This window comes from Dicentrarchus labrax, unplaced genomic scaffold (genome assembly GCF_905237075.1).
Source record: "Dicentrarchus labrax unplaced genomic scaffold, dlabrax2021, whole genome shotgun sequence".
Lineage (NCBI taxonomy): Eukaryota > Metazoa > Chordata > Actinopteri > Moronidae > Dicentrarchus > Dicentrarchus labrax.
The window spans coordinates 26,817,501-26,834,307 of NW_026136715.1; the positions used below are offsets into that span (position 1 = coordinate 26,817,501).

The following is a 16,807-nucleotide window of genomic DNA, read 5'->3' on the forward strand; positions in this document are numbered from 1 at the left end:
GCCCTTACAAACACACACACACACACACACACACACACACACACACACAAATACACACACACCTTCTCCTGTGTCCAGGTGGAGTGTGTGTATGTGTGTTTGATGGTAACAGAAACGTGCCCAGACCTGCAGCTCAAGCAATCTGACCGCCAACCTTTTAAAAACAGTTCTCAACACGTCCTCCAGCCGGCCCACCATGTCTTACTAGCCTTGACTAACTCCCACACCACACATCTCACACACATATTGTTCAGTCCGTAGCAGGGCGGCGGATCACATACACAACATTAAAGCGTTCAACTTTAAAAGCTGATTTAAAGGAGCCTTTCAAACTGAGAGGTGACGGTCTTCAGGTTTATCCCGTCTCTGTGTGGGTGGGTTTCTGCGAGTGATGGCGGAAGGTGGAAAGGTAAGTAAACAAAAGAAGTTTATGTAGGAGAGGTGAAGTGAGTCCGAGGTGTGGTGTAACATGTTGGCAGCTGTCATGCTACATTGTACATAGACTGAGGTTTTGTATGAGTACCACAAAATGAATGTTTTGAAATCCTTTAAAAGCTTTGCATGATTTTTTTCCTTAACATTACATTTATCTTGTATGCTTCTCTCCACATTGTATTCTCCCTTTCTCTGTCTACAGTTGTGTGTCAGTTCTCTGCTGCTGCCTCCAGTTTCATTTTTTCACCGCTATCTGAATCATTTAATATGTGTGACTTGTGGTGTGACGTCCAAAAATAGCAGTGTTGTTAATTGAATCTGAGGTCAACCGAAGTTTGAGCGAGCCCAGAGGGGGCTTGGAGTGACCCTCAGTGACCCCTGACAGTCATCAGCAAGGGCTGGTTATATGTATTCATGCACACTGAGAGAGAGAGACACAACAAACTATGCTACTTGTAGGTGGATATATGGGTCTGTTATGTGCTTTTTGTCAATTGTGGAGTGTGGTGCGGTTTTGATTTGTTTGGTAACGCTCAGGGTTCCCACACATCCTGGAAAATCTGGAAAACCTGGAAATTAAGAGACTAGTTTTCCAGTCACGTAAACACCTGGAAATGGATTCAAATGACCAGATATCCTGGAAATTAACTATGTTTTCTGGGAAACTTTGATTGTGTTTGAGCCCCTCACTCAGAAAACATATATCTAGGTGCGTATTTTGTATTTTTTACTTGGAGAGGAAATCCTGACCCTATAATAAGGTACACATATTCACTATGTTGCTTATTAGCATGCATATAATAAGCATACTGGCTCCTTATTGGTTATTATAACTCACTTATTAATAACTTATTCTGCATGACTGTATTCTACAACTACTAGTGTGTTAAAAGTTTTCCCTCCATAACCTCCTAATTACTGCTTATTGATAGTAAGTAAGAAAGCTGTTGTACATGAATTATGATCTTAATACACTTTGCTCAGTATGGGCCTTATAAGGTGGTAGTGCCACAATAACACTTAACAAATGTGGTCTATTATGTAATAATACATTTAACTATTGAACTTGTATTCAACATGTTAAATTTTAAGGTATTGCTTAGTTACGAGCAAAAGTTCAGTTAGAAATACTTTATTTGGAAACTATTAACAAGTGGTTTTGTCTTTTATGAATAAGAAAAGACCATGTTTATGAGGCCCATACTGAGCCAAGCATATTAAGATAATTATTCATGTACAACAACTTCCTTACTTACTATCAATAAGCAGTAATTAGGTGGTTATTGAACCCTTAATGGTCTAGTTGAAGAATATTGTCATGCAGAATAAAGTGTAAGTGCTTTATTAAGACCAATAAAAGGCTGATACGCTATAAATAAGCAACTAGTTCATGGTGAATATGTGTACCTTGACATAAAGTCTCACCAAATATTTATATTTAATACATAAATTCTAGTCCAGTTTAGGGCATTTCTCTTGCTATTGTTTAAGTAAAATGTGTGTGTGTGTGTGTGTGTATGTACATATTTCAATAGCAAGAAAAATGCCCTGAACTGGACTATTTGGTGAGACGTTATGTACTGTGCTCAAATGCTTTTTTTGATTTATTCTTAAAAGTTTGACTTTAATTTCGACATTTTGACGTTATTCTCGAAATTGTATTTCAACTTTATTCTTGACATTTCAACTTTATTTTCGAAATGCAAAAAAATAAAATAAAAAACCGATGCATGGCCCTAATACTCCTTTGTAAAATAAAATACCTTTAGCATCCAGCTGGCACAGAACAACATTATCATTCATTTTGAGTTGTGTTTCTGTGCTCTCCTTGTGGAGTTTTGGGGGTTTTTTCTACTAAAAGAGCTGTCTGCTGGTCATGTGTTAATATGTGTTTTAGATTGTTATCGAATGATGTGCTTGCATGTACTGGGCTCACCTCGACACAGGTGTGTGGAATTAGACTACTCATTGGTTTGGGTTCGTAGGTCTTTTTTCCCTAGCAGACATGTCACCAGCACAGGTGTATTAATAACACTAACGGTGGCTCTGCTAAACCATGACAATGTGACAGGGAGCCAGCAATAACAATACCAGGACCTCCAAACTGAAGCAGCTAAATGGAATTTAAACATCATAATTTCATTATTTACACCTGTGCTTTTCTTACTGTCCCATCTCAAAATATTTGATGTCGCTTTTTGCAACTTTATATATAGATATTTTCAAGCAAGGTTTGTGGGTTGACATTGGACACAATAACAATTGGAACAGAGTCATTAAATGACACATGAAATAGTTGGATTTTATAGAAACATATATAGTCTTATAGTCCAATATGCTATACCGTATCTTCTTAATGTAAAGGTCTATTTCCATACAAACCATACAGTTTAAGGTCTTCTCATGCATTTTGTGCCTTTATTATCAACCTGACAGTAGAGCGCTGACAGCAAATGAGGGCAGAGAGAGATGGGGAATGATATGCAACAAAGCTGCAGTTTCTCCAACGGCCACTAGATGCTGACGTCATGCAAACTCTGACTGTATGTCCATTCATGAAGTCCCAACTTGTGTTATGTAACTGGGGTATGTTAGAACAGGGTCGGACTATGTATCTTGTGGTGGACACGGTTAGGGGTTAGGGTTAACCCTAAAGAAGAGGGTAAGGGTAAGGGGTTAGTCTAAATCAGAAAATGCTTGAAGTACAAATACCCCCCAAAAATAAAATGAGTTTGGATCACGTTTGGCCACAGTATACAAAGTGTTCTTGCAGCTTTGACTGAATTATGTATTCTGAGCAGAAACAGGTTTGTGTAGTATTTGTTTCCATCACTTGTTTATCCTCTTAAATTATGTGAAATCTCATATATTTCCCTTCCCTCTCTTTCTCTGTCTGTCTCCTCTGCTGTAGGTGACTCTGGTTGGGACCAGGAGGACCAGGAGCTTTTTCCAGTGATGGCCTTCAACAGATCATAATCTGCTCTTCACAGAGGAAAGACCACATGTCCCTTTGGCCCCTGCAGCTCAATGCTAATAAAACGTGTAATTTGAGGATCTCGTCAAACATCTTTTCTGGAATGTGTCTAAGAGTTTTCATCAAACTTAAATCACCTTTGAACATCGGATTGGATTACGTTTTTTAAACCTGTCACATTGCCACATTGACTTAGAAGTAGTGTGACAGCTTGACAACTTTAGATAGCAGTCATTCCTTGAAATCCAACTTTTCACTACTACTGAACTTCAGTTTGAGGAATCTCTCGGGTTGCATTTGCTCCTTCATCCAGTGATTCTATGGAATATTTTTGATGATGAGATATAATATTTCTTGAGCTTCTATTTAATTACTGGATTATATCACGCCTTTTAAAGGCACTGACTGACCCTTTTGGGGTGTGAGGTCAGCAACTACACCCTGACAATCTGTGATAACACGGTGTTATTACCCGAACTTGTCTATCATCCATCAGCAGTCATGGAGTCTGTGGCAGCTAGAATGGCCATGGTGACTGACTCCCCCAACCCGTCACTGAGGTCCAGGACTACTGTGACGACAGATGGCGACTCTTTTGTGAGCACTGCCAGCCTTCCCTGCAGCCACTTCCTGTCCGCCAACGTCATCACTGTTGGTAAGTGATTGCCTCTGTGACCTGTAAGAAACCTGTGCATGGTGAAAAGTGCTTGTTTCGTTAATGAATAATGACAATGTGCTAGGAATCTGCCTAGAAGTGTGAGTGTTTTCAGGGCTCATGATGTGTTGTTGTCTCTCGGCTCTGCTGTCTTGTGGTTTATAGTGCTGCTGTTTACCTTCATGCATATTGTTGGTTTGCAAAATAAGAAAACAATCAGCAGCTTTATTTCAGTAACTCAGTGGTTGAATACTTGATTGTCTGACTGATTAACATGAAACAGACGACACAGCACCAACTCACTCCCAAGTCGTCAAATATGGGCGGTGTCTCTATGCTTTAAACTAGGACACTGTATATCTGTCTAGCGTTATTTCTGGACATGCCCATCTGGACTTTGACCAGGAGACCGTTTGTGTCCTAAACCAAAAGTAAACGTTGTCTTCTTTTTAACTGTCATGTAAGTTGTGTACGTTCAATTATGTACTGATTTTAACCCAAACCACCATTTTTTCCAAAACCTAAACAAGTAGTTTTTGTTCCTAAACCTGAAAATAACTGCAACCTTTTGAACTCATAATATTTGAGATGTTTCTCAGCAAGCTTTAATGCAGATGTTGTATATTAGTTGTTACTATCTTGACCTGCATGTGCAAAACTGACGCTAGAAGGTACCTACAGCTCTCTAGTTTGAAGCATAGGGAGAACGTGTTGCAATGTGACATGGCTGTATGGAGTCTGATGGAGATGTTACAGAAGGACGATATAGAGCTCATGAGCCACTGGAGGCTGCAAGGTAGAGGAAAAGCTGATTGTGTTGGAATGGAGGACAGGACTGAATCACAGCCTTTTCACGTGTGCATCCATCCGTCTCTTGAAGCCACATACAGTATTGTGATAGTGAAGCGAGCTGCTGTTTTTCCTGTCACATAAACAAACAGGAAGAAGCATCTTCAGTGATTTCACAATTTGGCTTTTGTCAGAGTCGCTTAAATGCTTACGTTGCCCATTTTTACTGCTCATAACACATCAACTTTGAGGACAAAATGCTCACTTGCTGCCTGATATATCCCACCCACTGACAGGGGCCATGATAACCAGATAACCAGTGTTATTCACTTCACCTGTCAGTGCTCACAATTTTATGGCTAATCGGTGTATATTTGTGTTTGCTAATAGTGCCATGTGCCAAAATCCAAGTAATTGTAGACTTTAGAACAGAATTATCAGGGGAAACTATTGAACATTCAAATCCAGATTGCTGTGCACCTGGCACCAGAGGTTTTGTGTATAATGGGAGGATAAATGTACAGTTACAGACCATAATGGAACCCTAAAACAAAAACAAGATTAAACATTAAAAGTTTTTTGTTTGAAATGTCTGTGTGTGTTCAAGTATGAGAAATATTAAGGATAAACATACCCTATGTATGATTTTCGAATTAGGACACCTCACCTTCTCAGCTAAACATTTGGAAGAAATGGTCAACATAACTGGCTATAGCAAGTTAATGGTGCATTGCAATTCTGCATTGCAGTTTAATCAAGCAAAAGTCTATTTTCATGCCACGGCTGAATACTACCTTAATAATGAGATAATTTCAAAGGTCAAGGGGGTGGTAGCAGCTCTGTTTCTGACGCAGAGAGCTGCTGGAGTGTCTTGGCTTTATTTTTCTGCATGGCTGCAAAGGACACAAGTTTCATTCAGCAACAGAGAGTTTGGTGCAAAGTCCTGCTGCACGAACACAGTACAACATACGACACACTCTAGCATGGACTCAAGACTAGCAAATTCTGATCCTTTTAGATCTTTGCAGCCCAAGTGGAACTTATTTATTATTTGTGCAAATTACAGACCATATGAGCTATTTCAGGGAGAAGTTGATGTTGATGCATTTTTGTAGCAGAAGGTTGTAGTCTGGGATAACAACAAAGATATATGTGAACCTATTGCGAGGTCACCCATTGGTTTGTGGAGTACCACTTTGAAGCTTCTAGTTCGGCATTATGGTCGTCACCATGACAGACGGAGCCAGCGGAGGTGACGGACCTCTGCTGAGCTGCTCTCATTGGCTCTACAGTTTAGACTAGTCCTTAGCAGGAAACAATGGCGGCTCGCCAGGTCACACACATTCTCATGTTACAGTACACTAAAATACGTGAAATGATGAGAAATAGGCATCACACTAACAGAATATTGACTGATATTTGATCAGCACTGCCTAGTTTGACATCTGAGTTTGGTGCGCTGTGCTGGACGAATCACAAGGTAGCCACACCCTAAAGCATACTGTACTTTATTGTCTGTTTTACTCTAAATGGAACCATCATTTACTAAATGAACATCATGCTGTATGGAAGAAGACTGAGACTAGAGATTGAGACCATAAACTCATTAGGAAACTGTTTACTGAGCTCATAAATCAAATGAGAAGTCAGCTCATTTCTCCATAAGATGCCATACTATGAGCCAATGGAGCTCCCCCTGCTGGCCTTTACACAGAATGCAGGTTTTAGGACACTTCATAGACCCGGAAGCTCTGTACATTATATATACTGTCAATAAGATATACACAAGCCATTTATAATTTTGTGTTTTCTCAAATCCAATTAGTTAATTCCTAAATACCATGATTTCTGGTACAAATCTTGGTCGTTGGTCAGTGCTGCATAATAAATAAATACAACTAGAAAATTGTATGCTAATACATAATTTCTTTCCATAATTCTGTATCCAGAATTTCAAAAATTAAATCAAAGTTTTGTTTCTTTTTATTGGAATATGTTTCACACCAAAAAATAATTCAACTGATTAACTAAAAACCAAAATGGAAATAAATAAACACAGATATTTTTTCATTTATCACCCAAATATTTATTCTTTTTTGAAAAAAAAAATATATATATAAATGCATTTAGCTTTTATTTATTTATTTCCCATGTTGCCTTTGGGCCCCCATATGCAACACTTTGATGTTGTGGGGTGTAATGAGGATAACTGTCACTAGCAGCGATTCAGAGTTCTATTTCGTCTTATTTCTTAATGGATACATTGTACGTTGAAACAAAGTAGTTTATTTGATCTCCAGCACTTTACTTCCTATCCTCCTATGGCTCAGAGACAACTAATGGCCCCTCAGTAGCTGGGGGGTAAAGAGATAAATGTATGCAGAAGGCACACACTGAGTGATAATGGGATCAGCTGATAAGGAGAGATAAGCCTGCAGGGGATGTTAACAGGAGCTGATAATGTGCTGCATGGCACATAGAGGTGCCTGTGTAAAACAATGATGTGACAAAGCTGAGAATATTCTATAAATTGTCATGTTTTGATGAGGGATTTACTTCCTATTTTGAGTGAATGTGGCTGTCCATGTTTTCTGCTATCTTCTATTTACCAGTCATGCTGCTACAACCTGCATTTATTCCTCCGGGCGTGTGCTCTCCTCTGATTTGTAAGGTTGTGGAATTTGGTGATTGCACCCAAACGCTGGGAGTAAAATGAGGGCCTTGCTGCAGGCAGAGATTTGATTGGCTCCACGAATGCTTAAAATACCTCCAGTGCGGATGTTTGCAGTTGCTGTGAGCACTAACAGGGACATTGTGTTTTAGCCTTGATTGTTGTTGCAACAGATAGGTAAGGAGAGCACTGGGGTCAAACTGAGCCGGGCACTTGAAGTCGATGGCTGGTCAATAATTGGTCACTTATTTGTTTTTTTGCAGTGTTAAACACAGTTAGCTCAAATAGGTATTGATGTGGAGTTTGGGGACTTATGCAGACCAGTAACTGACTGATGGAGGTATAGTTAAAATCAATATACATTTGCATCTGGTTGAATGAAAATGTATATACATTTTCATTCAACCAGATGCAAATTCAAAGGATGCACTACAGAATTATTTCCTGGATAGATACGGGTATGTATGTATATAAGTAACTATATATATTGTTTTATTTTATTTTATTCTATTTTATTTATCTTTTATTTTATTCTATGAATTAGATCTTTTTTATCTATTCCTTTTTTTGTAACATGAAGGAACTATAAACTTTCATTTCATCATAGAGCCTTGTGTTGGCGGGGGTGCACCTGATGAGGATTAGCACCAAGAGTATTAGCGGCGGGCTAGCAGCTGTGTTTTGGTTTGCATATATTGAATTAAGTGCAATAGTTACCTCATTCATTACATTTGTCAAGCTCCCCCTACGCTCTTCTCTTAAACCATCATGATGCTATATTGTTTGTTTATTTATTGAAGCAGAGACAATGCATCTTAATTAACATGAGCCCAGAGGTGGATCTAGAGAAATATTCTGTCCAGGGGTGGCATGGAGACTTTCAGGGGTGAGAGAAATATATGTTGATTTAATCACAAACAATCACATATATCAGTATTTGTTTGGAAAAGCCCCCAAATGCAGATATTGTAACTGAAAAACATTACATTATTGTGGCTTATTAGTAAAGCACGGAATAGAAATATCTAAAGGTGGCATTAGAAATCATACAATACATTGTTTGATGCAGTGTACATTAAACAGAGAACTTTGTCAGAGTGGAAAAAAACAAAGGTGTTCATTTCTGACCCTCACAACCAGACAACCTCTTTATACACCAACAAATGTCTTAATTATTAATGGAGAAATCCACTGTAGAAGTAACAAATAATAAGGGCAAATAATAATTTAATAAAAGATTTTTTTCCTGACAATATGGACTTAACTAGAATACAATGCAGCCTCAAACAATGTTGAGTTTCAAGATATGTGTAGACATGCCCCAGTGTTCACAAACTACCAAAGTTATGACAAAATGCTCCCTGGAAAAAGACGCATTTTGGGAAGTGTAACAAATGTGTGTGTGTGTGTGTGTGTGTGTGTGTGTGTGTGTGTGTGTGTGTGTGTGTGTGTGTGTGTGCACGCCACTGGCAGCTAACTTGACAGCATAGCCACAGAGGACTGACAGGACTGCTTCCTTCGCTTCCTTACTGTACATTCCCAGAGGGTCGACTGTATGCTATGTGAAGTATGGTATGTCTCTGCTTAGCTGGTGACCCATTTCCTGCCAGGGTCAGCTCTGCAGAGACATTCAGTTCCCTATGATTCATCATGTTCTCTGCTCTAAGCTTTTATCATCAAGATGTGTGCTTTCTCAGGCTGATGTCTTTTAAAGCCTTTATACATTGGGCCCAGAGTTGGAACTCTAATGTCAAAAGTTTGCGTGCATACATTTTGCACAGTAAACTAGAGTTATCTTCCTCCTCATGTGCCCCCTGGGTCATCCTCTTCCAGGTCAAGGAGCTCCTTCAATAGCAAGGCCATGTCTGGAGATTCAGCACTCAGTGGCTGTAGACAAAGCAACAGGAGAGAGGTGGAGAACCAATCAATTCATTTTGAAAGCTCATGACACATTAGCTGGTTGATTAAAAGAAGATTTATCCCATGCTAGATGCATACTGTTACACAGTGTCTACCATCGATATAAAAGATGGACGTCACTTTCTCCCACTGTACCAAAATGCAGCCAAAATATCCAGCTCCATATACGGCCGACTCAATTGCGATCAGGGCTCAGGTGTCAATCATGACTTGAAACCCCATTGGTAAAACTCAAAACCAAACTGAACCGAACCAGAAAACACTGACATCATCATCACATCATGAACATACATCAGCAATGTGATAACAACTACCTAAAACGACAGAAACCATCTTTGGGGAAAAATGTATTTGAAGTAGGTTATACTTAGATATTTTTTTGGTTCGGTCAATGTCCCATTTGCTAACATGGAGGCAGTGGGCTTAATAGCTTACCTTCTCATTTTTTGTCTCGTCTTGTCTTATCTTCATGACATATGTCTTTCATATGTGCTTCACTTCTGGAGAACTGTCATGTCGTCCGATGGTGTCTATTGAGGCATTTCTGACACATTTTCCAGTTGTCCTTCTGTTTTCTACAATCCAGCTGTCTTCACACGGTTGAACAAACTACTGAACTAAAAACAAACTATAAATAATACTAACTGACGGAAAAGCAGGAAAGAAGAACGGCCCTGAATCAAGGCGGGGGGTGAGCCAGGTATGGTTCGACGTGTCTGTCATTGACGTGGGGCTTTCATAAGAAGTCATGCCAAAGCAACTCCCGCAGTGGAACACTGAATGAAGATGAAAGTTTCCTTCCCTTTAGAGTTCAGAAAGTCAACAGTTGCAGATAGTATGCAGCTGAACTGAAAAGTATTCCCCTCAGAAATAAATACTGTGTCATTTTTTGTATAATTGTGATAGTACAAACAGCCATGTAAGCACTGTCAAGCTCAGGTTTTAAGATTCAAGAGGTTTATTATCATATGTACAGTATAAATAAATATAAATAAATAAAAATAAACTCCCTGAGGTAACATACAAGTAGAACAGTAAGAACATAATAATTTAAAAAAATGCATATGGGCGCCCAGTTAGCTCAGTCGGTAGAGCTGGCGACCCATATACGGAGTTGCTGCAGTGGCCCGGGTTTGAATCTGACCTGCGGCCCTTTGCTGCGTGTCATCCCCTCTCTCTCCACCCACCTTTTCCTGTCTCTATAGCCAAGAAAAGGCCAAAAAGATAATTTAAAAAAAAGAAAACTTTGAAAAAAAATAAAAATAAATAGTATATGTATATGTATATATATATATAAATGTCCAATATAACATATAACTTAAAACTTAAAGTGCAGAACATTTGTACTGTAACCCCCCAGTAGCTGAGACAGTACTGTATGCAATAGGACATGCCAAAACCTCAGTATCCTCAATTCCACGGAAGTCTTAAACCTGGGAAAATCCACTCAGAACCATGAAGTCAGCAGCAAGCTCTTCCAGGCAGATTTAGGGGATGAACGCGTGTGACTGAATGTGTGTGAATGATGGATGGAGTGGAGGCTGCAGGTGTTTGAAGTGGGCTGGAAAACAGTTGCTGCGTTTACCTAAAGCCCAAACACACCAATTTAGTCGCAGCTGCAGACAGATGCTGCCTTCAAACATAATTAGAAACCATCTGCACAGTCCCAGGGTGGATGGAGGACTGTCAATCCGAGCGCTGTGTGTGTCTGTATGTATTGAGAGGCTAAAAATGACGGGTAAAAAGCAAAACACACAGGAGTATGTGAGTAAGTATATCAAGGTGTAGTAAATGCAGTAAGCCTTTGGGTTTTTAACCCGTCATATGACAAACATAAGACTACATGTATGAGTAAAATCATTTAAATGTATAATATTACAATATTCATTTATGCCCAAGATCGCGTCGAGGACATCAGCCATATCTTGAGCTCCTCCTCACCTTTGTGTTATTTAAATAAATAAATATCTTTTTTACATAATGTTTGCTGCCTAAGCAATATCCAAGAACATCCATGGCTTTGGTTACCTGTAGCTGCATCTGAACAACAGAGGCGATGAAGAGATGAGGGTCGCAGGCCGTGGTCCTGGTCAGGCTGACACCGGGTGATGATGAAGGTCTGGTATACCTGTCACTAGTGGTCGGAGTCATCACAATCAACACATTCAGTCATTTAGGTATGAGGTTGTGTTGGAGAAAACACCACCTCTTTCATTTAATTATTATAATAATAATAATCAAATTACTAGATGTAGAACATGAAGCTTCAAAATGAAAGATTCACTTGCACAGTTTTCATGCTTATTGCGCCTCTAATTAACATGGAAAACATGATTTAATCATGTGCTCCAATTTTCAATTCTGCTCTGCATTTTTTGCTTTCTGTTAGTTTTGCTGAAAGTAATTTTCTGTCCAAATAAAAGATATGATACATTTGAATGTAATCTATGAATAAGACTGTGTGTGTATCAAAGCCTGATATATCTTCTTCCTCTGTGCCACAGAGCTCTATTGTTGCCCAAAATTTCAGTGAGCCACACTGTTGCACTGGCTGAGATGTTCCTTCATTATCATGAACACACACACACTATAGTTAGCCCCACACATACCTTCCTGCTGCCCCAAATACTCACTAAAGAACCTAATGTGGTATAATCCACTGCTGAAAATAGTCCCCAATAAATGCACTTATTCCTCCAGTTTGAGTAAGGTTTGATAAAAACTACAGTGACCAGCTGTTTTAAAACATTACTGAGCCTTTTGAAAAAATGAAACTACATTTGTGAGCCGTTTTTAAAGATTTACATTTTCAGTAAGAGGCCTGGGGCTGAGAGCTACAAACAGGGTGAGACATGTTGTTGGTTTGGGACTTCAATTAGCTGAAATTAAATTAAATAATGCCAACCATGTCTTTTAATGAAGCAGACATGATTGGAGTGTCACTGGGTGAATCACTCAACAAACTGCTCACTAACAGTAAGAGGACTGTGGCTTTAGCTCCAGTTCGAATAGCTCAACCACAAATATTCTGAAGACTGCAGAAACTAACAAGTGCAGACCAAGTTATGACCATGAAAAGCTGCCTCTGAGAGGAGACTTTGGAGAAGAGTTTGTGGAGCAGCAGCATCTTTTCCCGCAGCTGTTTGGAGGAAAAGTTCAGGGTGTACTTTTTCTGAGATCAGTTACAGTTTCACCTCCTAGACTGCTGCAGAGGACTGGTCCTAGAATCAATGTTTTCATTTATGTTGGAAAGTTGTTCTGGGCTCTGAGGTGATTTGTTCATTTTGAGTCAGATAAGATTTTACTTTTTGAGAGGGTGGTGTGACTGTGATGAATACATTTATGAAATGGTCTGGGTGGGTGGGTTTGGGAGTCACCATGGCAAAATGTGTAATCAAGTAAAATAAGCTCTGCATCATGGCTCATCATGTATTATCTCTTTTGTAATTTAAAGCAGTAGCTCAGTCCTTGGGGACTTGGCTTTGGGACCGAGGATGGTCAGTTCAAGTCCAGCATGGACAGCATGGTCCATTGGCCTGACATCTCTCCACACCAGTTGCATGTGTATAGGTTTCTGTAGGCAAATTATACATGTAAGAGTACAAATAAAGTAGTTATTGTTGGATGGATTTTCAACAGAAACACATAATAGACAATCAATCTTGAAGTGCTTAGAAGAGTGACCAAGATAAAGTACATACTACACAGGGCAATTTCCAGTCATCCACTTGTTAGTGCTCTTTGGTGGACAAACTTTGTAATGGTGACACGGTTTCTAAATTAAACCCAGTTTAGCACTTCTTGTTCTTTCTATACAGTGTCCCTTTACTGTCCAAGAGCTCATATGGATGTTGACGTGCTCATTGCCATCGGTTATTAAAGTGCTCTTCAACAATTAAGCTTTACAAACATACATGCGTGATTATGAATCAACCTTATTTTCTTGCTAAGACACACCCTGCGCAGCAAGTGCTAGGATAGGCCAGGTGCCCATGCTCGCTCAGCTTTTTAAAAAGGTTTTATATGTAGAATAAATGGTGCCAAAGTCCAATTCCAGAAAAAAAAAGAGTGGTGGATAAATGGGTTGAGTAGAGTTGTACTGTATAGTTTTTGTTTCTTTTCAAATTAGCTTCGGGTTTCAGTCGCACTTTGGATAGGTAGAGGCAACAAAACCACTTGGTTGGGTTTCGAAAAATATCATGGTTTTAGATAAAATACATGCTCTCACCAAATGAACCATGTTAGAAAGCCTTTCTGGCAGAAAACGTCTCCATCTCAGGCAAGTGTGGACACTTAGCACCTGATTGCCATGAAAAGCAGTGGGAAGTTAAGTTAACTAAAAAGAACTTAGTAATTGTAAGTGACGCACCAGTACTCACTTCTAGGTCATCAAATAGAGATGTAAGTAGTGTTCAGTTAGTTGCAATCTGCAACTTTAAATGCCACTAAATCCTACACACTGGTCCTTTAAATGCAGAGGGGACAAGATACTGTGCTAAAACAACAGATGAAGCTCTGGATGTATTGCGGAGCGCTTATTTATAAAGATTTTTAAAGCACTTCTTAGACTATATTTGATGGCATCATTATTCCACATTTTTCCATTTTAAAGATTTTTTTCTTAAGACATTTATTTTAAACATTGGGAGATTGTATTATTTTTATGAAGACTCAGCTACTACATTGCAATAAGTCAGGCATCTATTTGGGACAGGCGTTTAATTCCTTTAGCACAAAACTAAACTAAACTCTAACTGCTGCTTCTCTTGAGATTTTGTTCAGCAAATTTGACAACCAACATGATGATTCAGAGGTTTTTTTCCTTCTCTCTTGTTTACCATGTTACCGGTAAGTCAGAATGAATTAATGTTATACTTTGTTGTGATCGTTTTCGTAAAATATAGTGAACGATTGAGTTGTGGAGAATCTATAACTGATCTAATGATGTGCATTATGTACATATTGACAGAAGTTTAAACATTTATATTTGTGTAAGAGATTGAAAGGACTTAAAACTCGCTCAAGCGGGCGACCCGTGGGTTTTAAGAGGCTTTATACATTGAGATAATTTCTATAAAATCTAGACCAGGCCTCTATTGGAGACCTGCGTTAATTTGTCAAAACATGTAGCCACACCAGGCTTTTAAATGAGACTTGCGTCTATTAGGGACCCTGCTTTTATTGGAAGTTTTACGGTAGTTTCTTTCCGGTCCTATTGTACCTACAAACAGAGGGGGGCAGTGCAGCTCCCTCTTGTTTAAACCCCTTTTCTCAGCCAGACAACCTGCTTTATTCAGAAGCACTCAACATAATTTTCACAAATGACAGACAGAGCCTTAATTAAGTCATTGTCTTGGCATCAGACTCCTGGTAATAGAATGCTGATTTCTTCAGGGATGCCTTCCATTCTTCTCTCTGTGTTTCCTCTGTTTATTCAAAGTGAAGAGGTCCAGGGTTAATGAGCTCATTTCCTCACTGCTTGACCCATTCTGTGAGGGGGAGAGGGTTTCTGGAAACCAATCCATTTCTAGTAGTGGGTGATTTGGTGATACTGGAATATGGAATTGTGTTCAATTCAATGTAGAGAAGACTGATAAAGTACCAAGAACAGCGTTTTGGTGTCTTCACAAAGTTGAAATCATTTACTTTTCACCCCACAATTACCCTTAGGTGTGCATGATACAACTTACATGAACTGGAAACTAAATTACCTTAGTGTGAATGGTTGTCTGTCTGTATTTGATAGTCCTGTGATAGATTGCCGATCTGTCCGGGGTGAACACCATCTGTCGCCCACTGCATGTTGGGATATAGGCTCCTGCCTCCTGGGACCCTGCATAGAGTAAGTGGGTAAAGCGGTGAAAATATTGTATATTCTTAACATAGGATACACTTAAACTGATATTGAATTTATTAGATGCACCTTTTAGGTGACAAAGCTATGTTTTGTTGCTGCCCTCATCTACAGCAGAACATTGCTTTGAACACTGGCTTGGAGGTCAGACAAATGACTGGATGAATTAAATAAATATAATAACAATTAGTTGTCTAATATGCATTCTAAAATGAATGGAGGCAATGATTTTCAAAAATGAACATCCTGGTCCTTACAACAACATTTATCAGCTCTGACTCTTTCTACTACATGAAGTGAGTTGTGTTTGTGCCCTTTCACAGTGCAGATGTTAACGTATGCTCTTTCTGCATACATGTTTGCAATGGATCAGTAGTCAGTTTGCATGGCTATATTAAAACATTCCTCTGTGTCCTTATGTGTGTGTGTACATACAAAATACACCATACACACACATTAAATACACCCCCACCCCCAAAGGATGGCTCTCCTTACATTGACTCTCATTATCTATCCAAAGCAATTAGCACCAATAGCACCTCTGGCTTGCTTGCTGCCATTTACCAACTGCCACACGCTAGGCCAATGAATAATATAGCACGATGTAATGGCAAAATATCCTTATGTGCATAATATGGAGTGGGTGGTGGCGAGGTGTGAGTCGATACTGAGGAGATGGGGAGGGATAATGAAGACGATATCATGCAATATTGAAGAGCATGTTGAATGAGGGAGAGGGTGATGGTGGTCTAACCTACATACAACATCAAAGGCTCCAGGGAAATTCTACCAGATGAGCATTTTACTCTGTATATTATGTGTGAATGTTAAATGCTGGATTGTACAGAGCAGTAATTATTAGGATTTGACTGGGATTAAAGCAAGTAAAAACATTTATTTATTACATTTAAAGGGAAACTCAGTAGATTTTACATATCACAGTCAGTGCGCTCATCATGGGGAGTTTTGACAGACGATGTCATTGTACTTTAACATAGGAAAAGCTGTGTCAAGGTACTTCCCTTACCAGTCATGTTCAGCTCTGCTCATAGAGAGTGTGATTTCAGGTTTGGGGAAAAAAGCAGAATGGGATCACTAACACGTTTGTTACATTTGTCTTGTGTCTAGATAGCATATTAATTACTGTAATTAATCATGGTTTCATAATGCATTTATGACCACTGATGTGAATTTGTATCAAATGTTACTTACACTTAAAATGTGATTGGATTATTGTGTTTTGCTTTCAAATGAATAGCATTTGAAGGTTCAGTGTGTAACATGTAGGAGGATCTATTGTCAGAAATGGAATATAATATTCATAGGTATGTTTTCATTAGTGTATAATCACCTGAAACATTGTGTTTTTGTTGCCTTAGAATGAGCTATTTGAACGGATCCTCTTCTACGGAGTCTGCCATGTTGGATGGCCATGTTTCTCAGTCCCCCAGGAAGATTTTGTGATGGCAACAATTTACACAAATTTAACCAATCCCTGTGAATTCTGTT

At 39.1% G+C, this 16,807-nt stretch overlaps 1 protein-coding gene across 2 annotated transcripts in view; it reads left to right on the top strand.

The window, feature by feature from the left end:
* Positions 1-16,807, top strand: part of plch2a (phospholipase C, eta 2a) — a 192,532-nt gene that overhangs the window by 14,544 nt on the left and 161,181 nt on the right. The window contains exons 1-2 of one of the 2 annotated variants that reach the window (XM_051426365.1): positions 245-409; positions 3,347-4,064. In XM_051426365.1, coding sequence (XP_051282325.1) covers positions 3,911-4,064 — 154 coding nt within the window. In that variant the 5' untranslated portion in view covers positions 245-409; positions 3,347-3,910. Of the gene's footprint in view, positions 1-244; positions 410-3,346; positions 4,065-16,807 lie in introns of those variants that run through there. The other variant, XM_051426364.1, reaches the window with a different exon arrangement.